Source organism: Chelonia mydas, chromosome 19, assembly GCF_015237465.2.
Source record: "Chelonia mydas isolate rCheMyd1 chromosome 19, rCheMyd1.pri.v2, whole genome shotgun sequence".
In the NCBI taxonomy this organism is placed as follows: Eukaryota; Metazoa; Chordata; order Testudines; family Cheloniidae; genus Chelonia; species Chelonia mydas.
Window position 1 is genome coordinate 9,553,006 of NC_051259.2, and position 27,770 is coordinate 9,580,775.

General features: G+C 55.1%; 2 protein-coding genes across 2 annotated transcripts; one reads left to right on the forward strand and one right to left on the reverse strand.

Annotated features, from left to right (window-relative positions):
• The first annotated feature begins 253 nt into the window (after positions 1-253).
• CNKSR1 (connector enhancer of kinase suppressor of Ras 1) lies at positions 254-23,309 on the forward strand. The gene is made up of 21 exons (XM_037881910.2): positions 254-568; positions 1,642-1,799; positions 2,083-2,285; positions 3,096-3,180; positions 7,300-7,341; positions 7,514-7,633; positions 7,712-7,771; positions 8,334-8,402; positions 10,447-10,575; positions 11,010-11,095; positions 13,388-13,515; positions 14,676-14,857; positions 15,535-15,565; positions 17,260-17,432; positions 18,210-18,283; positions 18,884-18,955; positions 19,487-19,560; positions 20,751-20,815; positions 21,052-21,181; positions 21,866-22,047; positions 22,136-23,309. Exons 1-21 carry the CDS (start codon positions 517-519, stop codon positions 22,346-22,348), a joined length of 2,328 nt encoding a protein of 775 aa, XP_037737838.1. The 5' UTR covers positions 254-516; the 3' UTR covers positions 22,349-23,309.
• A 1,709-nt stretch (positions 23,310-25,018) lies between these two features.
• On the reverse strand, positions 25,019-26,504 carry LOC102931399 (claudin-23). The gene has a single exon (XM_007064849.4). It carries the CDS (start codon positions 26,071-26,073, stop codon positions 25,474-25,476), a length of 600 nt encoding a protein of 199 aa, XP_007064911.2. The 5' UTR covers positions 26,074-26,504; the 3' UTR covers positions 25,019-25,473.
• Positions 26,505-27,770: the final 1,266 nt, after the last annotated feature.

Genomic DNA, 27,770 nt, shown 5'->3' on the forward strand with positions numbered 1-27,770 from the left:
GGACCTTGCTTCTTTAGCTCAAGTTGTAGCTCCGCAAGACCTCCTTTCGGTTCCAGGCGCGTCAGCCAAGATAGCAGGTGTTGTGTAAGTGACTCGCCCACGATCAGATGAGGACTCTGATGGAAGTTGGAGCTCCTGGCACCCAGTCCTGCCCTCTGCCCGCTAGGGCACACTCCCTCACTGGCCAGGGCTGAGGTAAACAACCTACTGTGGGTCTGTGCCTTTAAGAGAGTCAGGAGGCAGCCTGGGGGGGACTGGGTGTAACCTTGTTGAATCAGTGAGACTGGAGGAGGTTGGAGGCTGGACAATAGTTCTGAGCTGGGTTGCTAAGAGCTTGGAATTCCCCGTGGGGAGGGGAGCAAGGGACCTCCAGAGGGGGGCGGGCCTCACCCTGCTGAGCGGCAGGCAGCTGCACCAACCGCAGAGCTGGCTGGGAGTTACCTGGTGGGGCTGCCTCCGCTCAGGTGTGTCCGGGAGTTCTGCCCCTGGACAGACTTTCCGGGAAGGGAGCTGGGCATGGAGCCCATCGGTGCCTGGAGCCCTGTGAAGGTGGCGCAGTGGCTGAGAGGTGAGTGCGGTGGAGGTTTCAGGGCTGGCCAGGGGCTGGAACAGTTTGTACAGTGGGGGGCGCTGAGAGCCATTGAACCAAACTGTAAACCCTGTGTGTGATGGAAACCACTTCAAGCCAGCAGGTGTGGTAGCACCCCTAGTTCCAGCACCTGTGGCCAGGGGGTGCATTCCAGCCCCTAGGGCGGGCAGGCGGCTGCCCGCTCCCACGGCAGAGTCTGTGCTGGCAGGAGGAGCTGTGCAAGTCCTGCTGGAAGCAGGAGTGGCTGAAACCTTCTGGGGGGCTCTGGCAGAGGTGGGTTAGACTCATGCGGGCATGGCGTGGCTGGGCACGGCTGGGATCCCTGCCCTGGGGGAGGAGAGGCATTCCTGGGGGAGGATATACAGTCCAATGCAGGGAGGTGCACATGCTGGTGGGGGTGGATATGCAGCTCTCTGGGGACCTGCCCGTAGGGAGGAAACAGATCTGGCAGCCAGGGAAGGCAACTGGTGTTACACACTTGGTGGGATGGGGGAGAAGGTAGATCGGAGGTTCTGTTGTCCCAGTCTCCTGACATGAGGACGAGGGGCCCATCAGTGAAACAGAAAGGGGACAAACTCAAAACCGACGCAAGGAAATATTTTTTCCCCACAGTGCGTAGCGAGATGGTGGAACTCACTGCCACAGGATGCGTCTGAGGCCAAAACCTCCGCAAGACTCCAAAGGGGTTTGGATGTGTTTGGTGGATAACAAGAATGTCTGGAGTTAGACGAGTTAATGCTATTCTGGAAGGGCTGTTAAAGTGCATGCTTCAGGGCTTAAGCCAGCCTCTAACTCCTGGGGTTAGGAGGGTTCCTTCACCGTGCTCTGAAGCAGCGGGTGCTGGTCTCTCTCCAAGGTTGGCCTAGGTGGTTTCTGATCGAGCCTGGCAGCTCCTGCGCCCCTGAGGGAGCGGCGGTGGTGAAGGCGAGCGGACAGGAAGGCCTGGCAGAGCCGTCAGCAGAGGGGGAATCCAGGCTGAGGTGGCGGTGGCAGATGTCTGGACGTGGGCAAGCTGGGAGCAGCTGGGTAGTGACTGCGTTTGCCCCTTTCAGGCCTGGACAAGGTGCTGCAGCAGTATCCCTTTGAGACGTGGTCCCTGACCGGGAACGATTTGCTGCAGCTGTCCTATCGGCGCTTGGAGGAGCTGGGCCTGAGGCGTGTTGGCCATCAGGAGCTCATTCTGGAAGCTGTGGAGCAGCTGTGCGTGCTGGTGAGTGAGCGGCCGTGAGTCTGGAGCGAGGCCCGCTCCCGATCTCCAGCACCGCCTGCGGTGAGCGACGGTGAGAGGGTTCCCTCCCAGGTCTCACCTGCGGCCTTGCTTCCCAGAGGGAGGGAGCTCTGGGATTCAGGGGATGGGTGGATTCCCCCCCCCCCAGCAGTTTTGGGGAGCAGTGCAGAGTTGTGGGGTGTCTGCCACCCTCAGTCTTCGTTCTGAGCCGCTCCAGGGCTGGCTCCTCTCTCCTCTGCTGAGCTAGTTTGGATTGTTCCCCCAGAACTACGAGCTGGAGACCACCAGCCTGGGGACGCTGACGGAGAAGCTGCAGCAAGTCGCTTGGACCACCCGGACCCTCATCCTGAGCCGCAGGAAGGTGACCGCGTATGATGGCGAGGCCATCGAGACGCCCTCCCCGGACCTCCTGGCCTGCATCGCTGAGCTGATCACGGCGGCCAAGGGGCTCTTCACCTGGCTCAGCAGGTACTTGCTTCCCCATTCTGCAGAGGCCAGGGAAAGAGCATGGAGAGACTGGAAGGCCAGGGCCACGTGAGGAGGGATCCCACATGATAAGGAAGGGGATCGCTGAATGGCACGGGGTGCAAGCTACAGGCCTTCTGTTTCTGTGGGGTTTGCATACACTGTCTTTCCAGAGGCGGAAAGGGATGCCAGACCAGTGCTGTCAGGACTGGATGCGTGGCAGCCAGTGTCTCCCTGGCCAGAGGAGGATGGTCTGTTAGCACAGAGGGACAAGGCTCCGCTCAGTGACTGGGGAGGGGAGGGCTGTGACCACGCTATTCTTGGTGATGGTGAAAACAGCAGCAGGCCAGCCTGGAGCCTTCTGTGCAGAGAACGGGCACAGCATGGGCAGTGGCTGGACAAGGGTTCTCTGCCCGTGTGCTTCTGCCCTGGAGGGACCCCCTTTTGGGGCCAGAGAGGAGTTCTGTTTCCACAGCCTGCTCACTCCTTTGCTGAGCCTCCCCACAGCAGAAGTGGCTCTATGGGGTGCGGACACCTGTGTGGTAGAAACAAGACTGAGACTCCCAGCTTGTTCCACGCAGGCCACTGAGCACCCGGCAGCTGCCCACTGCAGGCGATGAGCTCTGTGTTTTATCGCCAGCTGCTTGGGCCAACTGGGGCCTCTTCAGAAAGCTCCATAAAATCCTTGAAGACTGTGTTTAAACCCCTGGCCCGAGGGGAGGACGGTGCCTCAATTAACTTGAGGCTCGTTGGGCCCTCTCCTTTCCTGCCTTCGTTTATCTGACGACTCCGTCTCACTCACACACCTCACAGGTATCTCTTCTCTCACCTGAATGATTACTCAGCCAGCCGGGACATTGTCTCGCTCTGCGGAGAACTGGCCCAGATCCTGCAGAAGGTCAGTAACGAGGGTTTAAAAATCCCAAGAAACCAAAGCCAGATTGTGTCAGGGTTGGCGTGTTTGTGTGTTACCCCTGAGATGTGCAGGGGCCTGTGGATATGGGTGACGTCTCTTCAGTACTCGTGTCATGCCGGGGTGTCTCATGACCTAGGAAGTGAGAGTAGGAGGGGCAGAAAAGGAGGGTGGCCCAAATACCATGGTGATGGGCACAGTGTAAGGACTGACAGTCACACACACCGCACACACTTTTCTCACTAGCAAACGATCAGTGAGATGTTTCCCAAAACTTCATCAGGATCTCCCCTCCAGAATGTTCCTCCTTGGCTGATAAATACTCCCTTTCCCAAGAGAGCGTGAGCTCCTAGCGGGACTGGGGAATCTATTTATTTGTTCTTATTTCAATTCAAAATATTTTCTCTTAGTCTCAGCAACACTGCTTGACCAGCAAATATTCTGGACGCTGTCAATTTAACCACTGTGTTACTAGCCCCTGGGATTTTAAAGCTTCTTTCCCATCCTCTAATTTGTCCCTCGTCATGCTTTGTCTGTGCATCTCCCTCAGCTCAGAGAATGAAAATTGCTCATGTCTGTTTCATGTTTGTTTCAAAGTCCGTTTCACTTTTGGGCTGTCCCCTGCTGCAGTGTTTGGGTTACTAATGCTTCAGGTAGATGTTGTTTAATAATGTGTGTTTTCATTACAATTTAAATCTGTACTGGAGACCTTCCTGTTGCTCTTAGTGTGTCCATACATCTAAATGTTGGGCCACTTCTGAACAGACAAGTGAACCGTGCACTGGTTATATAATATATTTTTCAGGGATAAAGCCGCGTGTGTTGATAGACTAGCCCAATGTCCAATTTGGAGCTTGTCGCTTATAGAGGAACCCAGCCATAGTCTTCTGCATTATGATTTTTATCCGTGAAATCTGGTTCATTTCATAGGCAAACAATTTGTCCTTCCAAAGTGTTTTTATCGGACACGGGGCGCCGTCCCCTCTGTCAGGGATGGGTTAGCGGTAGCTGAGTTAGATGAATGGATATTGGTGGAAGGATGGAGAGTGTTAAAAGAAGGAATCTGACTGGAGATTATAAACTGTCAGCTGATGGAACAGATAACCATACCCTGCCTTTCAATAGTTCCCTTTCCCTACTGTTCTCAAACTGATTTACAAACATGAATGAAGCCCTATTAAATAAGTCAGGGTCACCCACACGTGTAGATGGGGAAACTGAGGCACAGAGATGAACTGACTTGCACAGTGTGTCAGGACTAAAATGCCTGAATCCTGGCTCCTCATCTCCTGCTCTAACCACTAGACTCATGTCTATAAGCAAGTCGCTGCTGAAGGGGTGTATGTCGGAGTGGTGGTATTTGGGTAATAGGAAGGAGTGCTGTTAACTACCTTCATCCTCCAGTTCTCCTCTGTTCACGCGTCTTCTGCAGTGCTCCTTCATCTTGCATTCACAGGCTGCGAGATGGTAAAAGCAGCCTCGGGTCTCGGCATGCCTTCTAGCCAGCAATGCCTTTGTAGTCTACAGGGCCCAATGGGATCCCAAGTATGTTCTGACTCTTCTAACAACTTCTTGGACCCCAGCAGGGCTCTCCAGCTAGAGTAGAAGGTTAGCAGGAAGAGAGACCCACCGAATGCAGTGCTGGCAGTTCAAATCCTAGGCATGCGCCTTGCCTTCAAGAACCCAGTTTAGGGGCAAGTCCATGGGTACCTGGGGAGCCCATCAAGGAAGGGTAGGGAGGGACAGTAGGTTTTAGTGTTGCAAACATGCTGTGAATGCTTCCTGGAAAGAGGTCTGGAAGTGGAGCATCCGTGCCAAGTGGAGAGACCGCGCTTTGCCTGGGGTGTATGTGATCTGGTCACCTGAGCCCTCGTCGGTATCTATCTTGGGAATGGCCTTGCTTTACAGAAAGGTTATGCCAGTGATTCACAGCTGGCCGAAGGAACGCGTGTCCCTGAGATGCCCGGGGAAGGCTCGGTGCCTCTGAGGTGCTGCCCAGGGGAACGTGGGATATAGGGGATGAGAGAGCCATGGGTGTATCCGCGATCGGACACCTGGCCTCTCACAGCTCAGTCAGCTGCAAGGAAGGAAAGAGAAAATGACCAGAGTGTGAGCAGGGAAGGGACAAGGAGATAAACAACATCAAAGGGGGGGTGGGGAACTGTTCTTTATATAACCCTGTGATTCACCCTTTGAGATCAGGTTCCGGGCTGGGGGGAGCTCAGTTGTCCATAAGACTCAGCTGAGCGAAAGGGAGGAGAGAGACTAACGGGCCGAACCAGAGATTCGGGGGACGCTGTTCTGCTGAGCCACAGGTACTGGGAGCTAATAATTCTCCTAAAGATCCTGGCCTGCTCAGGGTGGAATGCAGAGTCCGGGGCACCCGCAGGAGAGGGCGTGTCAGGAATGGGCTCTGGGCTTCTCCGGCTTTGGAAACAGGGCCTGGAAACGGGGAAGGGACAGGTAGCTGTGAGGTGGGGGAGGGGAGATTGTGACATGGAGAGAGATGGAAAAGGAGACTCAGAGAAACCTTAATGGCTTGTAAATGAGTGGGAGAGGGATGGAGGGCAAGGGGACAGGGTCTTGGGGGCGGGAGAGGGGGTGGAGGGCTAGGGGACGGGGTCTGGGGGGGGAAGGAGAGGGCGTGGAGGGCTAGGGGACAGGGTATGGGGGGCAGGGGCAGGAGGTAGTGGGTTTAGGGCTGTGGGGCAGGAAGAAACTGACCCTACTAATAACCTAAAAGTAGAGCCTGCTGGGATATTTTAGGGTTAGAGCCAAGATCCACCCGTGCAACAGAAGGGCGCTCAATGCCTTGCCTGCTCTACCTTGCTATGGTTCACACCTTCCTCTGCCATGCTAAGCCAGGAGGTCCCTGCCATTGTGCCCTGCGGGGTGGGGATTCCTTTCTGCTCCCAGATCCGGAGGTTGGTGTAACTGTGTGTGAGCAAGAATGGCCTCAGTAAGGCATCTCTCACCCATTACCCCCTGTCCCCCATCCCATAACAATGGACTCTTCTCCCTTGGGGAGGGGACAGAGCCTTCCAAACACCAACTGCCCTCTGGACAGACACCCCTCTGTGTCCTAGCCCAGCGGCTGCCCCACATTCTCGCCATGTGCGCTGCCTGGGTTGACCAGTTCATTCTTATTTCCCATCTCCCGGGTGTTTTCCCCACTCCTGCCCCCCAGCAATCTCCTCTTGTCTTAGTCACTCTGATTTTCCAGTGAAATTCCCAAGAAGAGGCTGGAGGTGGGGCCTCATCCGAAGCCCCTGGAAGCCAAAAGGAGACTCTCAAAGGTCTGTCCTTGGAGCGAGGAGTACCTCCGACAGCAACTCTGATCCTGGATCCTCTTTCCGTTGCTATACGGAGTCGTGTGAGGGCTCAGCGCAATCGCCCAGTGACTCCCCAGCCAGATTGTCGGGGAGTCGTGCGCTGCGTGGGCGGCTGCGCGCTGCCTGCCCCCATCCGGGCTAAATGGCAGAGACTAAAATGACCTCTTGGCAGAGTACCCGTCTCTGGGAGCATGAGTATCATCAGCCCACCTGCAGGGGCCAATCCCCCGGTCTGTAAGGGCAGGGGTGGTAGCGCCTGTCCTCGAGGATCCCAGTGTGCTCCTTAGGCCTAGATGTGATCGGCCAGGCTTTCCCTCCCCCAAACACGGGCTTTCTCGCAACACGCAGCCGCTATCTGGGAGGAGCGAGGCGGCACTGACGGGAGCGTGTGAAGAATGGCGTCTCCGTTGGAGACAGCTGGAGGAGTTGAGGCTGGTGGAATGTAACAACCTGCCCTGGAAGCGGGCCAGGATGCTGGGGTTAATCCTGCTGCTGCACTTAAAAACCAGTGCTGAGAAGTCTTTCGTGACCACACAGCCTTACGTCTCGCCTGGAGGCCAGCGGCACGGCACCCTCTGGCACAGGGCTTCCCCAGTCTGTGGGCATTGGGAGAGGAGCCTCCAGCACCTGGGACTTGTGGGCTGTGTTGTGATCTCCACCCTCATCCCAAGCAGGGCCGTCATGATCTGCTCCTGGCTTGGAAGAATCTCAGGGAGTTACAATTTATAAAGCTGGATCGACCTAACTTATTGCGTGTCTCTCGTTCTTCTAGGACTGCGGAGTGTCTGAGAGAGAGAACCGGATCCTGCTGATTGTAAGTATGGCTGTGCACGCGACCCTGGAGTGCTGCCGTGTGTGTGTGTGTGTGTGTGTGTGTGTGTGTGTGTGTGTATTCCGCAACCCTTGAGGTCGCTGCTGCCCTTCTGTAGAGGCTGTGAGGTCCTGGCGGGTTTCCGGAGGAATGAGTCTCTCCTGCTGTCCTTCAGTGCAGGCACCTCGTGGGGATCTGTGAGAACATCTCGAGCTGCAGCCCGGCAGCCCTGCTGAACCAGACTGCCATCTTGGAGAGCGTCGACCTCGTGCCCACCGAGCCAGAGGACAGTCTGGTGAGTCCGCTCCTCCGCCACTGGGTCACGCTGGGAACTCGTTTGACGTTTCCAAACTCTGTCTGTCCCTCTTTGCAGGGCATCGAGATCAAATCCACTAACTCCTGCCTCCACTTCATAGCGGGAACCGCCACTAAGGTGAGAGATTTGTTGGGGCCCGGGGGCGGGGGAGGGGAGATGGCTTCTGATTTGGTCTTTCCAGCCTGCAGGTGCAGGGAGACGGCTCAGAACTGGTGTCCCAACATAGCCCCCTTCTTAAACCTGCCTACACTGGCCCATAATGAGCAAAATCCATTTTCCCCCTGGGTATCAGAACCCCCTGGGCTTGTTAAGGCGCCAAACCCTCTTCCTGAACCAGCTCTAGGACATGGGCTGCACTGGACAGGACTTGGCTGAGTCCTTCCTACTCAGCTGCCTTGTGGCCGTGTGTCACGCTAGCCTTGGCCAAGGCTTCAGCCGGTGCCTTGGTTCAGTCGTCTCCTCCTGCGCTCACGCCTGTGATTGAACGGGAATCGCCCAAAAGATCAGGCCTGCGAGTTAATGGTTAATCCCCCTTTCCTGAGCCCCTCTGACTTACATCAGCCAGAGAGCTGCTTAACTCTGATTAGGCCGCAGTGTAAGTGGCTTGAGAGCTTGTCTCTGCTTCCCAACGAGCACGGTTCTGACACCGCTCGTTTTTTTTCCTTGCCTCTCCTCCTAGTCTCCAGCTGACGACTGCAGCCAGATCCTGCCGGGGGATGAGATCGTTCAAGTCAACGGGCAGGTGGTGGTAAGTATGTCCCTGTCCTCGCTCCATTAGCTTGCTGGTCTCTTGGGACAGCCAAAATCCTACTAGGAAAGGAGGTCTCTGAGTGTAGCTGTGATCATGGCTGATGTGTATGGTCTGCCCTGGCTGATCCTCATCTGTGTTAAAGCGGGGAGGAACGTCACACTCGGTAGGGGGTGCAGCCTGGCCTCTGGTTAGAGTGGGGGGCTTTGGGTTCTAGTCCTGACTCGCTTTGGCAAGTCACTTTCGTTCTCTCTGAGTCTGGTGGGGCTCCCCACGTGCAAGACTCTTTCCCAACGGAAGGTGTGATCCCAGCCCCGAAGGGATCAGGCTAAAACTCACTTCAACTCTGGGCCTCGCGCACCCCCTCCTGGCAAGGGGATCGTGCTGGCTCCCCCTTTATAAAGGGCTCTGAGGTCCTTGGATGACAATGCAACGTATCCCTACTCATGTTTACTAAGACTGGTTGGTTCCCACTTAATTGCCCTGGACCCTCTTGACTGTAGGAGTCAGATGCCACTGGGATGCTAGAATGGCTAGTTTCCTTTATTAGAAAGCCTGGTGCTAGCTTTTTTTTCTTTCCTCCATCCCCTCTTCGCTCTCTGACTCACATGCTGCATGGAGGAGAAGCAAATGCCACCAAAGCCTGGCTTCCCCCTCCCCCTCCTCCATTCTAAACACAAGTGCTTGGGCACACCCAGGAAACAGGTAGAATCGCTGTAAGGAACCCAGTGTTTCTGCCCTGACTCTCTGGCAAACCACATGCTCAACAGACTGAAACCAGATGAGAGAGGGGGAGGAAAAGAGGGTTTCAGGCTCAGTGCTGGGAGAGGCCAACACCCAGCACTTGGCTGAGCTCTCCACGCTTACAAACATCAGTTAATTTAGCCTCGTAAATCTCTACTGCCCACTTGAGTGGGGTCAGAATCGTTCTCTCCATTTGACCGTGAAGCATCTGGTTAGGTGGGTGACTGTCTGCTTGAGCTGGTCAGAAAATGGGTCTTTTCCTGTGGGAAGAAAAGTTGACTTTTCAGCAAAAAATCAAAATCTGAAACAATTGGGTTCAGCAATGGTGCTGCGGTACCCCCTGGGAGTTGTCGTTTGAGTGCTCACGCTCCCATCTCCTCTATACCTGGGCTCCCTAGTTGGACTATATCTCCCATGATGCACCAGTCTCACCTCTTGGGGAGAGCAGATGGTGCATGACAGCATCCCTGGCTGCGATGCAGCATGGGATATGTAGTCAGGCTGGAAAGCCCAGCATATAGAGGAGATGGGGACATGAAGCAGCTGGACTACAGCTCCCATGAGGCACCACGAAAGATCTATCCAAAATGAAATGTTTCAGTATTTGAACAAAACCTGAACCTCTTTATGGGCATTCAGGTTTGCAGCAACAATAAAATCAATTTCCACAGAAATCAGATACTTAGAAAAATGGAAAAAATTGTTCCATTGAAAACCAGTTTTCATGGAGAATTTTCAACTGGCCCTCCTGCTGACGCTCTGACAGGGAGGATGGCCGGCTGGCTGGCTGCAGGCTATTAGCTGAATGTCTCTGACTTCGCCGGTGGTGCTGCGGAAATGGACGAAACGAGAAGGGCATGGATGACTAGCTTACAAAACTGCTTTGATGGCCAGGTGTTTAACTGGGTTGTCGCATCGTTTGGAATCCCTGGTGGGCATGGTGGGATTGCTGCTGGCTAGCTGGATGTCTTGTGAAGTGCGTGGTTGCTGAATCACGCGACTATAGATTCTCTTGTGTGCACCATGGAGCTGTAATCGATGCAGGTGTTTAAACCCTGACCACTGCTTGTACCAGGTGCCTAGGGAGAGAAACATCCCCTTTCTGAAATCCTGTGGCTAGTGGTGCTCGTGGTCCAGAGTAATAGTTACCAGACACGAGATCAAACTGATGGCCTCACCAGCTGACAGAGCCCATGTAACAGAGTAGAATGACTTGCAGAGTTGCCTGTTTCAAACAGCCCATTCAGTGTGATTCGGCCTGTGCTGGCGATGAGCACTGACCTGCTAATCCCGTGTGTAGGTGGGTTGGACTCGAGTGAATCTGGTAAAGAAAATACTCGAAAAGCCAAACCAGGTGACGTTGGTGCTGAAGAAGATTCCACTAACCTCTGTGGGGTCCCCGTGTTCCCCCAGGTCTCCGTGCCATCAGGTGAGCAGGACCCGGTACCCCCGCGCCCCCAGCATGAGGACTGAACCTTTACTTGGTGTGCTGAATAGGCAGTCACTGCCGAGGAACCCAGTGGCGCTGGGCATTCGGAGGTGGATCGCACCTTTGCCTGGTCCCCAGGGCTAGCTGCATTGCTGTCTTTTTGGAGGGGGCACCAGCTCCCATCCCCTCCCGGTGTGCCTCATTGTGCTGGCTGGAGGCTCCTTCCTGGGGCTTAGCAGTTCTGCAGCTTCCCTTTCATTCCAGTCCCTATCTCGGGTCAATGCTTTTGTGAAGTGCCCCGAGTTTCCTCTGACTCAGTGCTGAAGGCTTTGTCCCAGCAACATAGAAGAGCGCTAGTGTGGTGACCCCGCTCTGCTGTGTGTCTATGGAGCTCCAGTGGTGCGCAGGATGGAAATTCGCTGACTGTTTTGTAGGCACCTGGCAGCTTCTTGGGCGCTGCAGAATCTCCTGGCTTGGAAAGCAATGACTCTCCAGTAAGCTTGGTCCCCCTGCCTTCCAGGTAAGAGCCCAGAACCTTAATCCAAAGTGACTTCCTGTTGCTAGTCTTTCCCTAGGCCTCTCTAGTGGCTCTGCCCTGTGGCTGTGTTGGGAGGAGTGACTAGTCATTGTCTGGTTTCAGAGTAACAGCCGTGTTAGTCTGTATTCGCAAAAAGAAAATGTGGCACCTTAGAGACTAACCAATTTATTTGAGCGTAAGCTTTCGTGAGCTACAGCTCACTTCATCGGATGCATCAAATAAATTCTAAGGTGCCACAAGTACTCCTTTTCTTTCAGTCATTGTCTGTTCGTCACAGAAAGGTGGGGCGGGCAGGGACCTCAGAGGTCTAGTGGAGCCCCCTGCCCTGAGGCAGAAGTCAGTAAACCTAGAATCAGCATGTCTCAGATGTGACCACTAGGGGCTTTTCTTGTGGCGGGGGGGACACAGCCCCTCCCTCTCCCTGTTGCTCCTGGATGCACCGCCCCGGTGTTATCTGCTGGGGCGGCCAGCAAGGGTTGGGCCCTGCCCTCCTCTGGAGACACCTGGGGCACAATGCTGGAGGAGCAGGCAGCCGGTGAGTTCCCCACCTTCCCCGCGGGCGGTGGTGCTCAGGCTTTTGGCTTCAGCCCTGGGGTGGTGGGCTGGCAGGGGGGCTTTGGGCTCCAGTCCCAGGCTCTGGCCCCCTGCTGCCTCCCCGAGCCCCTCATCCAGGGCTTAATCTGTCCCCAGGCTTGGCAGGGCTGAGTAAGTCTGCTGTGAAAAGTGATACCTGTATGTTTGTTAATTTCACTTTTCACAACAGATTTATTGGCTAGCAGAAATCAGGTATGATGATTTGGACGTGTCTATGTGCCTCTTTCTTTGTTTCTCCTAAAGCTAATTAAGTATTTTAGGAAAAAGTGTGAGAATGGCCACCAGCAAGAGTGGGGGGCTGCACTCTGGGCCGTCAAAAAATTTGTCCTGAGAACCCCTGTCCTAGACTACGCTTGACATGTGTTTGTCTGACCTGTTCTTAAAAGCCTCTGATGATGGGGCTTCCACAACCTCCCTAGGTAACCTCTTCCAGTGCTTCACCACCCTCCAAGGTAGAAAGCTTTTCCTAATATCTAACCTAAAAATCCTAAATCTCCCCGGCTGCAAACCAAAGTCAATTACTTCTTGTCCTACTCTCAGTGGGCTCGGGAAAACAATTGATCACAGTCCTGTTTATCACAACCTTTTAGGTGTTTGAAGTCTGTTATCTTGTCCCCTCGCAGCCTTCTCTTCTCTAGACTAAACAGGCTCAATTCTTCCAACCTTTCCTCGGTTGGTGGTGTAAGTCAAAGACCCTGCTTCTGTAGGTTTGCTCAGGTAGAGGGTAGATCTGATAAGATCACCGTCACCAGAGCAAGGTTCCTGTTTTCAGCCTCGCATGCCAGGGAAATTTGTAATGTTGTTGTGAATTAATAAACAAAGCTATTTGTTTCCTTAAGGATCTTCTTAAGGGGGGAGGGGTGGGGAGGTAGAAAAGATTAAAAACAACCCTCCTCTCTCCTTCGCATCCCATCCTTCCCCAAATGCAAAGGTTCCTGTTTCCAGGGAGGAAATGTGGTCGAGCTTTTGGATCAGACACTGGGAGTTGGGACTCTGGGTTCCATTCCCAGTTCTGTCATAATTTGCTGTGTGACCTGAACAAGTCACAGCACCTCCATGCCTCAGTTTCCCCATCCGGAAAAGGAGGAGGAGATGTCCCTTCCTCACAGGGGTGTTGTGGCCTTGCTAGGCAGTGTTTGCCTCATGGATAGGACCCTGGACTTCAACTCTGGAGACTTGAGTTTTATTCCTGGCTTGGCCACTGGCCTGCCGGGTGACCTTGGACAAATCACTTTAAATTTAAAAAAAAAAAAAAAAAAAAAGTCTGTCCCTCAGTTTCCCCATCTGGAAAATGGGGATAATTTATGAAGTGGTTGGAGATCTAGGGCTGAAAAGCACCACAGAAGATCTAGGCAGTATTTATTTATTTTATTTTATGTTGTTTTTATCTGGAGCCTCGCACTTGTTTTGCCCCACTGACTTTTCCATTAAGTAACATTTTGTGTGGGAGAGGAAAATGATGCAGAATCAGCTCCTAGATCGCATGTGTGGTGCCAAAGGTAAAAACGGCCCACGTGACCAGCACCGACCGGCATTGCTTTGCTGAACTGAACTCTGATGAAACACTCCCACCCACACACCGTTGGGGCTTGCAGGGTGGCGCGATTCTGCTGAGTAGCAAACATACCACAGGGTTAGTTTGCTGTCAAGTGCTAGCTAAAGGTTTCTCCTCTCCTGAAGCGTGATCGCCGGGTTGGAATCGGGGCTGGACTCTGCGCTGGATCTCGCCACTGACGAAGAGGAGGAGTTTGTCTCAAGCCACCCCAGAGAGGAGACCAGGGACTTCCTACGGCAACTCCCCACTGAAGGTAGGAGAGAGCAGATGCCCTCTGCATCCTGTGGAAAGCAGCAAGCCCTCCTCTGAAAGGCTTTCCACACTGGTGTGAGCTCTGCTTGTTGCAGGTTAGTGGGACTGGATTGTGGGCAGATACTTGGCTGAGAGTCCTGTGACCTGTGCAGAGCAGCACTGGGACCATAGGTCCCGACTCCGTGGGTGCTCTGGGGCTCGAGCACCCATGGGGGGCGGAAATAGGGGGTCCTCAGCACCCACCAGCCACAGCTGTTCGGCAGGGCCCCAGTGGTGCCAGCAGAGCAGGGAGCAGCTGGCAGAAGGTGCTGGGGGAGGGAAGGGGCGCCGTGGGGGAAGGGATGGAGAGGGGGCAGGGCCTCAGGCCAGAGCAGGGATGGAGCACCCACCAAGGAAAAATGTCAGCACCTGTGACTGGGACTCCTGTTATAAATGGTGCCTGCCCCCGGACACTCTGTCTGCCTCCTGTACAGCGCCGTGCACATTTGAGGCCCTATCTGATCCTCTTTGTGCTATTGTAATATAAGTAAGTCAGGAAAGGGACCAAGCCGACTGGAGTCAGGGCAGGTCTAAAGAGTGCTGCCGACTGCTTGGAGCGGAGCCCTGGGTATCCGGCGTCTCTTCCTGGCTTGGCTGCTGACTCACTGTGCAACTTTAAGCAAGTCCCTTAACAATGCTGTGCCTCAGTTTCCCCATGTGTAAAACAATACTGATAGTACCCTCCTTGCAGGGCTCTTCTGAAACTTTCATCAACTAAGGTTCCCGGAGATCTCCTGAGAGATTATCCACTGTGTGATATGTGCAAAGGTGCAAAGGCAGAGCATGTGGTAACATTGGTTCTGGAGGGCCAGCTTCCCCAAAGAGCTTGTTTGGTTTACATGGCCATGGGGTGGGGGATGTGAGTTGAGACTACAGTGTTAGGGTAAAATGTGGCATGGACGATACTGCGCTTCAAGCCTTAAAGGGTAGGCCCCTTGCAAACCTCAGGGCTTGAGCAACTGGAATGGCGCTCATGTTACAGAATAGAGGCTTTAGTGGGGCCAGCTGGGGATCTGGCCCTAAATTTTTAACCAGCTGTCTGACCTCTCTGTGTGAGTGAAATACAAATCGCTATGTGGCTCAGAGGTGTTGGAGTCCCCCTGACCAGTTTGATCTTTGCAGGCGCTTCAGCAGCCCCTACGTTGGAGATCCAAGCTTTGGGGGCAGGATTTGAAGGGCGCAGCTCCCCCATTGCTGTCACTCCAGCCAGACCCAGCACCTTGGAACTCGGATCTAAGGATTCCCCAGAGAACGGAATTGGGAGCAGAAGTCGGGGACCAGAATCTCCCGCTCTTCCAAACAAGGTGAGAGGAGAGTGAACGAGCCTAGGCCAGTCTCTTCCTGTGTGTCTGTACAGTGACAACCCCCTGGGCCTGAGGTGGCTGAGGCCTCTAGGCACTAATGCAGCACACACGACTAAGATAAACATGGATGGGGTTGAGAAGGTCACATGGGCTCCTAATGTCCCTCCCCTGTTAGACCAGAAGGAACTCCATTAGAAATTTAAAAGGCAACAAATATAAAACTGAGATAAGAGGGAAAAAATCTTTAACTTTGTGTGTGGTGAACTTGTGGAACTCACTGCTGCAGGATGTCAGAGGCAAATAACTTAACAGGACCCTCATCTTCATCCTTAAAAATGATTGGGATTTTCAAATGTGCTCAGGGCTGGCCTACTTCTGTTCCCAATGAAGTCATTGGGAGTATACCCTACCCTGCAGTTAATGTCACCTGGTGGGCAGGCAGCTGCATGCTGAACCAGCTATAGCCCTCGGGTGCTCTAAGCAAGAAAGCTATGATCGCCCAGCCGTTTCCCGCATACAACGGCCGGCCACATTGTCTGCTCTCCACTGGCAGGCCAGTGCCATAGATAACAGCGTCTCCTTCACTTTATCGTCTGCCTCCCAAAAGCCTTGTGAGTTGCTTGCATGGCCAGGATCTTTCTAACCACGTGTATTTGTGTCCTCTCCATCCCTTTCAGAGCAGCACCAAGAGTTGCTCCAGGCAGAAAGGTGAGTGGCCTCCTCCTGTCCCCCTGTGGGTTTGACAATCTTGAGCTCCAGGTTAACCAGGGGATCGGAGCGTTTCCTCCCCTTTCACAAAGGTTTGTTTTTCCCCAGGCCCAAGGCGCATTCTTAGGTTGCACATTAACTTGGCCACAGGGCCGGTGGCCCAGGGCAGCCCGCCAAGGAGGGTGCCGTGCGCAGGGTTTGCCTGAGTCCCGGGTGCTGACCGGGTGAGCAGCAGCATCTGGAGGGGGCGGGGGGACCCGAGCTGCAGGGGGGCAGTTGGACAACCAGCCAGGTGACTCCTCCTGATCAGAGCCGCCCCTCCTCCCTCCTGCTGCTCGGCACTGGGAGTGTCCTGTTTGCTGTGCAGGGAAATGGGGGTGAGGCTGATGTCGGGGTGTCCCCCTGCCCCCACCCATGCACCCGGTCTGCACTGAGCTGGGGTGACAGGATGGGGGGGGAATCTGTCCATGCTGCTGCCTCTCTGGATCGGGCAGCTGCCTGTGTCTGAACAAGCCTTCAGGCTCCTGATCCTGAGGGCTTTCTTAAAGAGACAGCACGCTCCTACTCACTCAGGCGCACGCACGCTGTCTCTCCTCACTCCCTCCGCCCCCCCGCAGCCCCCTAGGGGTGCATGGGGCAGAGGAGCAGCAGCCCAGCAGGGGAGCGAGCAGCACTGCCAGCTGCTCTGTGCATCCAGGTCAGTTTCCCCACGTGGGCGCCGGAGGGGGGATGCAGGGGTGTTAGGGGTGAAGGGGGCACAGTGCAGGGGTTAGGAGTGAAGGGAGAGTGGGGATCCCGGGAAGCCCATGAGGGCCAGGGGCAATGGGGGGGACACCATACCCACGGGGGCCAAGGGCACCAAAATGCACATTTGCCCAGGGTGCGATTTCCCTAAGGCCGGCCCTGCTTGGCCACACAGCCCAGCGGGAAGAGGGGTCCCGTGGGATGTGACTACCCGGCGTTCTGTGCAGCTTGGCCGCGAGATGCGGAACGCACTTAGGCTGCAGAGCCCCGGAAGGAAGGGCCAGACGTGGTGCTTGAGGCTGCAGAAGTGGTGTCCCTCTGGTGCCGCTTCTCTTGGCTGCGGAGCAGAATCTGGGTGTTTCTGTTCTGAGCCTGGGAGAACCTGCTCTGATCCTTTCTCTTCCCCGCCCCACCCTTCCTCCCTCCTCTGCTCCTTGGTGAGCTTCTGCCGCGGAAGCGAGGGGCTCAGCACTGGGCCGAGCCAGGCCTCGTGCCGGCCGGCTGTGCTGTTCCAGTCCCCTCTCTTCCCCGGCCAGTGCAGCTCCTTCCCCATCTCCTCGCAGCTGGCTGCCAGCTGCTGCGGTCCATAGTGGTTTTGGGGGATGGAGAGAGTCCCTCCAGGGGCTTGGCTGAGAACCACCAAGCTTATTTCCTGTGTGACCAGAGGCAGACTGGGATGAATGGCTGGCGCATTTACGGGCGGGAGCAGCCAGGGCCCAGGCTCACCATTGTCCCGCACCAAAAAGCGTGGGACTTTCCCCACTGCCTACAGGGCTCCTCTGTGTCTCTGCTATCCCCTATCGGTGAGAGGGCGCAGGGGGTGGGGGAGCCTCGCAGAGAAGCCGCTATGGGACTGCTCTCGGGGCAGGGCTGGGGCAGGATTCATGGGAGGCGGGTGCTCCCCTCGCTGTGCCTCACTCCCACTGCCCCCCTCTCCTCCTTCCTTGCAGGAGTGGCTACCAGGCTGAGCCGCCGGCGGGTGTCCTGTCGGGAGCTGGGCAAGGTGGACTGCGACGGCTGGCTCCTGAAGAAGAAAGACCACGTGGGATTCATGTCCCAGAAATGGAAACGCTGCTGGTTTGTGCTGAAGGGCCACATTCTCTACTGGTACAACCAGCCCAGTGTGAGTGTGTCCCTCAACGCTGGGGATTAGTGGAAAGGGGCAGGTTGGGGGGCATGCAGAGGTGCCGTGTCCTCAGGGGGCTTAGGGCGGGAGGGAAGGGGGCGTTGGCTGCTGGACTCCAGAGATCCTGAGACAAATCTACAGGGACCGTGTAAAGTGAGACAAGTTAGAGTTCGCTATGCTCAGAGCCCATTGGACTGCCCCAGGCCTAGGTCAGCCCAGCCACTGTTGGGTTAGGGAGTCTTTGCAGGTGTGCCGAGGAATCAGAAGTTCAGAGTAGGGGGGAGAGATTTCTGTGCCTCTCCCTCCCGTTAGCGGCACCTTCTCTCCTGGCCCAGTTGGTGCACGTCCCCAAATGAGACTCCTCTACGCTCCGATAACTCAGTGAGCCAAATTCAGAGGTGATGTGTAAGAGGGGTGGGTGGGTGTAAGAGCCCCACAGAGAGGGCTGGAAGAAGGTGGATTCTGCACCAGCTTTGTGGGCTTTTTCCCCACTCTCTGACTCCACCAACCCCATTTCTAAGGAGAAGCCTGATCTCTTCTGGAAAGTGCATTCAGGTCTATGTACTGAAAGGCCAGATAAGAAGAGCTGGGGATTATTCTTTATTGTTATAATACCCAAGGACAGCATGATGTTGTTGATTTACCTTCTTGGTACAGTGGCTCTCCTGGCCACAGAGTCCCACATGATGCCCCAAAACCAAATGAATCTTGCTTCTAAACGCCAACCGCAGCAAAGCCCCCTGTGTGTGACGTGCCCCTTGTTTCACCGCCCAGGACGAGAAAGCCGTAGGCCTGATCAACGTGTCGACCTACGACCTGGAAAGCACCCGGGAGCAGAAGAAGAAATAGTGAGTGCGGGAGATGCTGAGCAGAGACCTCAGCTTCGGGAGAGGAGGGCGAATGTAACCTGGGAGAGGAGGACCCTGAAGCACGGATGGCGTGGGAGCGCTCTCCGTAGGGCAGCACATCCGTCGGAGCGCTTGGTGCCAAGCTGATTAGCCGTACGCAACAGTGCAGGAGCTCTGTGTGGGGAGAAGCTCCCAGCTGCTCCAGTCCCCGCCGCTCCAGCAGGAGGCGCTGAGTAACGGCGCTGTAGGGGAAACAAGCGGCCCACTCCCAGCAGGAGGCGCTGTAGGGCACAGTGCAGGAGAGCCATCTGCGAGGTGGAGCTGTAGAGAACTGCCTAGAGGGGAAGACTGCTCATTGCGGATGGGTTTGGATTTGATAACTGTCGGGAGGGGGGAATTTAAAAATCCCAAAGAAAAGGGTCTGTTGAAAGTTAAGGGCGAACGTGTGTTTCAGCAGAGCCCAGCTAGCCCCGGGGGAGGCTGGAAATGGGGCTAAGAATGGGACACCTGTTTCACCCTTAACTAGGGGGTAGTTACAGCTGCCCGCTAATACGGGAGGAATTTGTGGAAAATGCAGCCACATCCTTGTTCTTCTTTCAGTGTCTTCCAGCTCTGCCATGAGAAGTACAAACCTTTCGTCTTCGCAGCAGAGACTCTGGCTGATCTGAGCATGTAAGTAGCCGGGCCGGGTTGGGGCAGGTCAGGCTGTCCCTGCATGAATTTGACATCGCTAAGGAAACACCCTGCGGTGATCCATGCAAACCGTGACCGGCCACAACACCCCTCTCCTTGCTCGCTAAAATACCCGGATGCAGTTAAACTCCAGCATTCTCGGGAGGGGCTGAACCAGCCTGAATCCACAGTTCCTGTGGTCACTGGAGGCTGTGTCCAAATGGCCAGTACGATTCAGTGAGGGCCATGGTTCTCAGGCTGTGATTTGTGGAACCCGCCCCAACGGGCCACAGACTTAAATGCTGTGGGGACCATGCTGTGGAGGGTTTGGGCTGCCAGGAAGGGAGGTGGCTGTGGAAGAAGCCTGGATCTCTCATTCCGAACGGGCTGCAGAAGGAAAAGGCTGGATATGCATTGGTCTGAGATGGCTTTTGCCACACGTGAGGGGGTGCATGTGATGGAAGGGGAAGTGCCTGGGAACCTGGGAGGGGGTCTCTTTGGTGACTGTCCGTGATCTGTTTGTCTTCCCAGGTGGGTGAGTAGTTTGATCACTGCAAAAACCAAATACAAGCTGGCCCAGGAATCGCTCCCGCATAGAGAAGAAGGTAGGAACCAGGCACCTTGCTGAACATGGCTGGAACCCCACATGTGAACCAGCTATTACATGCCATGTCCCTACAGCGTGACTGGATGAGCCCCTCCCAGAATCCTCCTGACTCCAGTGGGCTCCACTCCCGTATCTACGTGAGCTGGGGGGGGCAGCAGTGCTGCAAGTGGTCTGAAGTGTGTGTGGGGCGGGGGGTCTCTCTCGTAATCTGGGAGCAGCCGCTTCGGGAAGACAATGCTTAAAGTGCACCCCTCAGGACACTGCTCTGTTTTCAATTGGCTGGGTCTGTAACCCCCACTATTCCCCCCCTTCCCCCGCCCCATGGGTGCACACAGACATTTTAAGTACTGGTGGGGAACCAAAGCTCTTGGATCTTGGAGACCTGTCAGTCCTCACTGCCTCTGGCTTGGGGGTCAGCGTGGGCCCTGTGGCACCCTGGGGTCTGGTCTCTTCTCCAGAGTTCTGTGCTCAGCTGGTGAAGGCCCAAATGCACAGTGACCGAGATCCGAAAGGAGGGTCACGCACGAGCGATTCGCGTGGGAGACCTGCAATGTGGCGGGATCCATCCCACTGGCATTGGGACTTCTGTAACCTCCGTGCAGTGATTGCCGATTCATGGGCCTTTTGACAAAAGCGAGGGGACCCCAACTTTGTGTGCAGGGTAGGCCCTTTGAGACTAAAGAGGGACACCCCTGAAAAAGGTGGTGAGTTTGGGATAGAGGGGTCGGGGGAAAGGGTCCTGCTCTGCATTGACTGCTGGCGCCCCCCACCCCTCCCCGCTTTGAGACCAAGAATCCAAAGATGTGGGCGAGCCAGGCTCTGTTCCAGCTCCCAGTCTTTCCTTTCCTGGCCTGGGAGCAGCTTGCTGCACCTTACGGTGGGGAGGGGGCGAAGACGAGAATCCTGTTGCTGAGCCGTGAATCCTCCAGTCAACAAGCGGCAGCAGGGCTGGAGCGACGTTGGGTGACAAGACGCAGTGCGGCCTAATGGTTAGATGGCCAGCTTGGGGACCAAGAGGCCTTGCCCTGCCTTCCCACTCGTGGGGATCATCCCCACTTCTCGCTAAAGTGCGGTGAGATCCTTGGATAGAAGGTGCTGGAGAAGGGCAGTTTGTGCTGGGCAGGAGCAAAGGGTGGTGGCTGGTCCAGGCTTTCCCGCTGATAGTCCCCTCTGCGCATCTCCCGCCAGACTGCTACAGTGAGACGGAAGCTGAGGATCCTGACGACGACTCTCCCAGGCCTGGCTCTGATCTGGTGAGTGACACCGGGGACGGGGGGCAAATCCTACTGTCCAGCCGGCAAGAGCCCTGGCCCTGTGTGATGGGACATGGGATCAGCTGTTGGCCCTCCCTTTGCGGATGCTGGCGGGCGGGGCTGCGTCGCGGGTGTCAAACGCGGCTCGGCAAAGGGCGAGAGGATGGTGGCTCTTCCCAACCTTCCTTGCTGTTGGGGGGCGGGGCGGGTCTTTAAACAGAAATGTTCTTCCCCAGCTGCCAAGGAGAAGGGAGCTGCTCACCACGCTGGAGAGAGCCCAGCCCGGTGCTGCAATGGGGAGCCCTGACTCCACCGGCCCAGTGGGGAGCCCCGTCCCTGGCAGTGGCAGGCCCTGCTCGCCCCTGGGTAAGTGCTAGCGAGATGAAACCTGGATTTAGGGCCGCTGTTCGTCACCTGTGCTCAGTGTGGCCCCGTGGTGACTGATCCCCAGGTAAAGCAGTTAGTGAATCCACGGCAGACTCTGCTCACAAAGTTAATTCTTTGGCTCAAGCAGAGCGGGCTCCGGGTGGCGAGGGCAGAGGGGGGGTGGGGGGTGTTACACAAGTGGGTCCTTTCTGGGGCAGGTCGGCGGGAGGGTGCTGAATGGAGGGCGGGGGAGGGGTTGTCAGGGCTTCTCCTTTGTTGTGGAGAATCTCCTATGGACACCCCACCCATCCCCTTTCTGTTCAGCCTCCCCCCAGGATCCGGTCTGGTGTGTCCCCGTACGATTGGTGTCAGAATGTCCAAAGGGCCGTAGCTCCTGTTATGGCACCAACATGCCGTTCCATGAGCTAGCCGCTGTGTCTGGGGAATGTCGTATTTCTCCAGCGCCATCTGTGGACGTTCTTATAACCCTCTTGACCACAGAGAACCAGGATCCTGAACGGGCTGTCGTGCCGAAGCCTGAGCTGCTTGGGGCCATCCTCGCAGCAGGCATCACCTGCTCCCCACAAGTCCATCACCCTGGCACAGAGGCTGTTCCAGCCCCACTCTAACTCTATCTGCTGTGGCTCTCTTCCCCCGCCCCCTTCCTCCCCCCGCCTCATGCAGACTCCCCTGGCGAAGAACTGGAGTCCCTAATTAAGTGTCTGAAGCAAGGCGGGGTGTCTCTCATCGGCACGCGCCAGCTCGTGACCCACGAGCAGTACCGCAAATCCTTCATCAAGCGCAACAAGAACCCCCAGATCAACGAGAGAGTTCACCTGGTCCGGGCCCTGCAAAGCACGCTCAAAGTAGGTGAAACGTTCAAGCCCTCTCGCCGTGTAATGCCCTCTGACGCACAAGCACTGAGCCGTGGGGAATGTTCTTTTCCTTTTGCAGGCGAAGTTGGCTGAGCTCCAGATCCTCAATCAGCTCCTGAACGACTCGGAACTGACCTCGGAGAAATTCAGACACTGGAAAGAAGAGCATCAGGAGTTATACCAGGAAATCCACCAGTGGTGGGTGCACCGGCCAGGCCAGGCTGAAGCGGAACTAGAAGCGGAACTTGGCGCTGAATCCAGTCCACAGGAAGCTGCCGGTGCGAGGCCGTAACACATGGAAACAAGGCAGATCCCGGGCAATAACGTTCCCTTCATGAACCTCAGTGCAGGGAATAACACGTCCTCCTCTCATTCCAGAGAGAGAGTCCTGTCATCTCTGTCCCATGAAGAAACGCGGTGCTCTGAGAGCAAGGAGGAATGCTGCTTGCTCACAACACGCAGTGCGTCAATGTAACTGGAAAGTGGGATGCATTTTAAAGACCCCGTTTAAGACACCTTAGAGCAGGATTTTATGTAGGGAACCACTTTTGACAAAGCCTTGTAATTCCGGGGACTGAGGGAGGAATTCTCGGAATGGATCCTCGGTTGGGTCTAAAGAGAATTGCTTGTTTTAAAAGAACTGCTGTTTCCATTTCCCAGGGATGCTTAATTAATCTGCATCCATATACTTCACTGAGTAACTGACCCCAGCGCTGTGAGGCCAGAACAGTCCCTCTGGGTATAATTCTGAGACTGGGATATTCAACATGTTGATGCCTTGGCATTTCTCATCACTCGACATCCAGCCAGAGCCCGATCAGAACCAAGAGCCCGTGTGACGGAAGATCTTTTATGGATAGAAGGATCAGAGAAGTGCTGCCTGGCCCCCTCTGGCTCTGCTTGCGGCGGTAAATATTCATTTGATAAAGAAAGGCTGGTTTTCATATATGTACAAATAATTCTGTGTGACAGTATTTGTGAGTGGACAGAGTCAGACTCTTTAAGTGCCATTCTGGGCTCTGCTACTAACTCCAGGTGTGACCTTGGGCGATTGCCTTAGTTTCCCTGTATGTAAAAGGGGATAAGACAGATCTGCCTCTCAAAGCTGCTGTATACTTTCATTAATTCATGTGGCCAAAGCTCTTTGAGCTCCCCTGCTGCAAGGCCTTGTTACAGATGTAGGCTGGCAGTCTGAGCCCGAATAAAGATCTGATCCAGCTCCCCTCGAAGGCGAGGGATGTGTTTGCTGTTGAGTGAGCTCTGCTTTGTTCTGTTTAAACGTCCTGGACCAGTCTACAGTGCATTGGAAAGAGAGCCGACATCCCATCCCCCCCCGAGACGTGTGCTGTCAGGGCTCCCGCTACGGCTCTAAAATGAGCTGTGTAGATGTCACTTTAACATTGCTTCCCCTTCATCCCCCAGTTGTCAGAGCCCAAGCACCAGCCTGAGCCGCAGAGGGCTAGTGCTGTAAAAACAGCTGTGTAGACAAGTCTGAGGAGACGGGCTGGGAGGCTCACGCCTGACGCAGCGTCGACAGGCTGACAGCAGCTGGCTCGCTACAGCCCTGCCAGTAATTTGAAGTAAAAGATCCAGCTGTGTTCTAGTATTTTAACTTTTCCATTTTTATTTTTTGTTAATCAAGTGCCTGACCCCAAGTCCCTTTTCTTTGCTGGCAAATCAGTTCAGGGCCTGTTCTAGCTAACCTCAACTCTTACAGGGACCCAGGTTTGCGCTACTGAAATGCACCCACCCTGTTCCCCTACATGTGAACCAGAAGCTGCCTCTAACAGGCATTTCCTTGGCTGCTTAGGGCAGGAGACGGTTGAGCCTCCATCATCTCATTATCTTCAGCAGCTGCCAGGACTGGAGTCCACTTCGAAGCTCAGGGAGAGTCTTCCTCTTGCTTTCAATAGGCTTTGTTGCCTGAGCGTGCCTTCACCCTAAAGTTACCACCCTCACTGCTTGATTCTGCTGCCCCAGCTTTCTGGACAGCCAGAACTGGCTCACCAGGGCATTAAGCTGTTCCCTTGCTTGCCCCCTCGCTCTAATTCAGTACCTCCAGTCTCAGCTAGGCTCCGGGCTTGTTCCTGTTGGGATGGGGAAGATCCCTCCATCCCTTGCGAGCTTCTGAGAAAGGAAAGCAGCCATTGTTCTATTTTTCTATTGTCAAAGCTGTTTTCTTTTTCTAAGCACTCTCCCCTGCCAGATTTATATACAGCAGAGGGTTCGGTTTTATGTATGATCCAACCACTTCTCTGTTCCATCCTTAACCTCTCTGCATCTGGCCACTTATAGCTGGAATAGACAGGGGTTGCCTGAACCAGGCAAGGTTGGTTTTCTTAGGCCATGAATAAAACTGCGTTGATGACAGGTCCAGCTTTGCCTCCTTTTCTTAGATTTTAAGTTTTGGAATAGCAGCCTGTCTCTACAATGCAGGGAGTAGCTGGCTCCACAGAGACAGGATCCCAAACCCCTCTGTGCAATAGTCTCTCTCTACCCCTCTTTCCTTGCTTTCATCTCGCTTCAGGGGCTGGCCTCTGCTGCCTGGAGGGATATTCAGCCCCTCTCAAGAGGAAATAAGATGACCCTCAAAGAGAGGGACTATGCTAGGGTGCTCTGGAGGTGGGTGATGTCATCATGCGTTGTGTTACCTGAGCACTTCCAGGGCCTCAGACCAGAGCAGAGCCCAGCTAGGGCCGGGCCCAGGGAGAGCAGCTGAGCACCGTTGGCCTCTGCTTGAGGACCAGAAGCATTTGCATGCCTCCTTCCCACCCTCCACCAGCAGCAGCAGGCACCATCCCACCCCTATCAAATCTGTGCTTGGAGAGTCCCGACTCTGCTGCCAGCTATGCTCCTCCCTTATCAATTTGCCTGAGCTGGATTACCTCTGGGTCAGCCCCCACTGCCAGTTCTACACCCCAGCTCCCCCCAAAGCTGCCCTCACTGTGCTTCCCCTGCCCCTTACAGATGTGACACAGCTGGACGTGTGCACTCCCCTTCTGCTGCACCCTCCCTCAGCCCCTTCCCCCTGGTTGAGGGGGAGAAGGGGGGGCAGTTTTCAAGTAGCATCAGGGAGACAAACCTACAGGCTGGTAAAACCCCAAAGCTGGCACGGCCCCTGACACACCTCCTTAGGGAGACGATCATCAGCCCATCTTTAAAATCAGCTTGATTGAGGGTGTTGATTTTCCCCGCCTGGCCAGCCTGTACATCCCTGCTACCAGCAATGCCAGTCCTGCGGGGCTGAAGATGTGCAGCTTGATCCTAGCGCAGCAGGGTAAAGGCACAGTCATGCTCAAGCAGCTACAGCGGGAGACCCACATGGACTCCGTGCACAAGGAAAAGACAGCTGTAATCCCCCAGAGAACAGTCCCCAACCCCCTCAGTTTCCTCTTCCAGCTTCCTGGTAGCCCCCCCTCAGTAATCCACCTCATAAGGAGCCGCCACATTCCCTGAGCTGCTTTCCTCCTTCCTTTGGAAATTGACAGCCAGACAGATGCCAGCCACGATCTCAGCTACTCCGCCGCTCCAGCCAAGGTAGAGACAGGTCCCGAGCCGGAACTTGTCCCCTGCGGGGGTCTGGGGGTTGGCCATGTTCTCTAGGACTTCGTAAGCCATGTAAGATGTGGCGCATAGATACATGGCTCCAGAGAGAACCAGCAGGAGTCCAGCAGTTCCCGTAAGCTCGGGGTTGGGCTGGTCTGTCCACCAGCGTACCCCCACGTGGGCTAGAGAGTAGCTCAGGACCCCTGTAAGCATTGAGATGACAGTGAGTGCTCTCAGCATCTGCATGGGCCAGGAGATGGCAGTCTCCTGGGGGATGGCTTGGCACGCCCTGCCCGGCACGCCGATCACCTCCACGCAGCTTTCCCACAGACCATCGCTGAAGGAAACGTCCCGTGGGAAGCCGGGCCGCCTGGAGAATTCTCTCCACTGCGGGGTCACCGTGGCTGCCAGCAGCAAGACCCATCCCATGGGAGCCAGCACCAGTCCAAGGGCTATGGAGCCAGTTGCCATGGTCTGATGAGAAGGGGCCCAGGTCTCTTAGCCTCTTCAAGGGGGCTCCCTCGGGCTGGGATGAAGAGTCGGGCAGAGACGCTGTGCAATCGGGAAGGCGTTTTCTGGGATGCACGGAGCGGAAAGGAGAAAGTCGTCGCTCGTCTCCAGGCCGGGCTGGAGGCTGCTGGAACCCAGGTGAAGATGTTGGTTATGGTTCTACTGTCCGCATCACCTTGACTTTGTAAATCCTCTGTCGTGAACACGTTTCCTTCCTAACATTTCAAGCCTGTTGATTAAACGTTAAGTGACCCTCCCCGCCCCCTGGTTACACATTAACATTGCCCCGCGTTCTGCTCTGGGCCTAGATCGTGGCCAGCCATAACAAAAGGCTCTAATCATGAATATGCACCAGGAAGGGGCCCCAGTGAGCAATGCTCTATTGACCCCCACCCGAGGTAACTGCGGGGAGAGTGCCTTCTGTTAGACCGTTTGTGCTGCTTGGATCGCATCAGCCCCAACATGACGCCTCTGCCTGTACCAGGGCTGAACTTGGCCCAATAGCTTCGTGAAGGGCAAAGAGGTTGGAGGATTGGGGTGGGGGAAGGGTGTGAGAGAGAAATGGAGAAGGGTGATGAACACCAGCATTTGCATTGTGCAAGAGGGTATGTGTCTGGGTGGAGGATGGGTCTTGGGGAAAGGGGACCTGGGAGAGCTTGGGTGGGTGGGACAGGGGATTTGGGTGGGTCGGCTTGGCTGGGAGTGTACAGGAAGGGGAGAGCTCTGGAAGACTGAGGGACATGGCGGGCGGGGAGACTAGGATCGCTGTGCAGCTGTGAGTGAATTGGTGGCTGCAGGCTCCAGGTTCTTATTGCCATGGAAATGTGCCTTATTAAAGATGCCAGGTGCCTCCATCGTGTGCACTGTGCTGTACACAATATACTGCACACACTGCACTTTACACTGTGTCTAGGCAGTGGGCTAACATTCTTTCTCAGTTACCCCAGTATGAACCTAGTGTAACTCCAGAGAGGTCACAGCCGTTACTCTAGATTTGCCCCACGTGACAGAAGTTGGGCCAGGGGATCCAGTGGTTGGTGCAAAAGAAAAGGAATAGCCCAGGTGGGTTCTAGTCCTGTCTCTGCTATGGACCTTTTCCCCGCACTCTGCTCTTCTAGCCTGATGTATTTAAATGAGCGAGGTGCCAGTGTTTGTCTTCCCAAGTGTCCTTATTTTTACTTCTCAAATGCTGCCAGGTGTGGAAAGGCATGCTGAGCAGAGGGTAGCATTCCCCCTTTCTCCCCCCCCCCACCCCTAAACTGGTGCTCTGTGGTATAAACAGTAGCTCTAAACCTACACAACAACTCTGGCATCTTTCTCACAGTTGGTAGCTGAAAATGCTTCGAGCTTTCCTCCACTCCCTGTACAGGTTTGCTTGGTAGAAATACTTTGCCCTGCTATAGCCCCTTTCAGCCAGCAACACCTGCATAGGTTACAAAAAGGCCTCCAAGCACTCCAATTTTTCTGTTTCTTGAACATCACCGTGGGAGAAAGTTCTCAGGGGTGGGAGCTTGTATGATCAGTTACCTTCAAGGTGGGAGTGGTGTCATTGAAGCCCAAGGAATGCTGACAGGTCACTGAAGTATTTTGTCATATGGGGTTGGCCTGCTGTTCAGTACAACTACTGCAATGGTAGTTAGGTGCCTAAATGGCCTTTT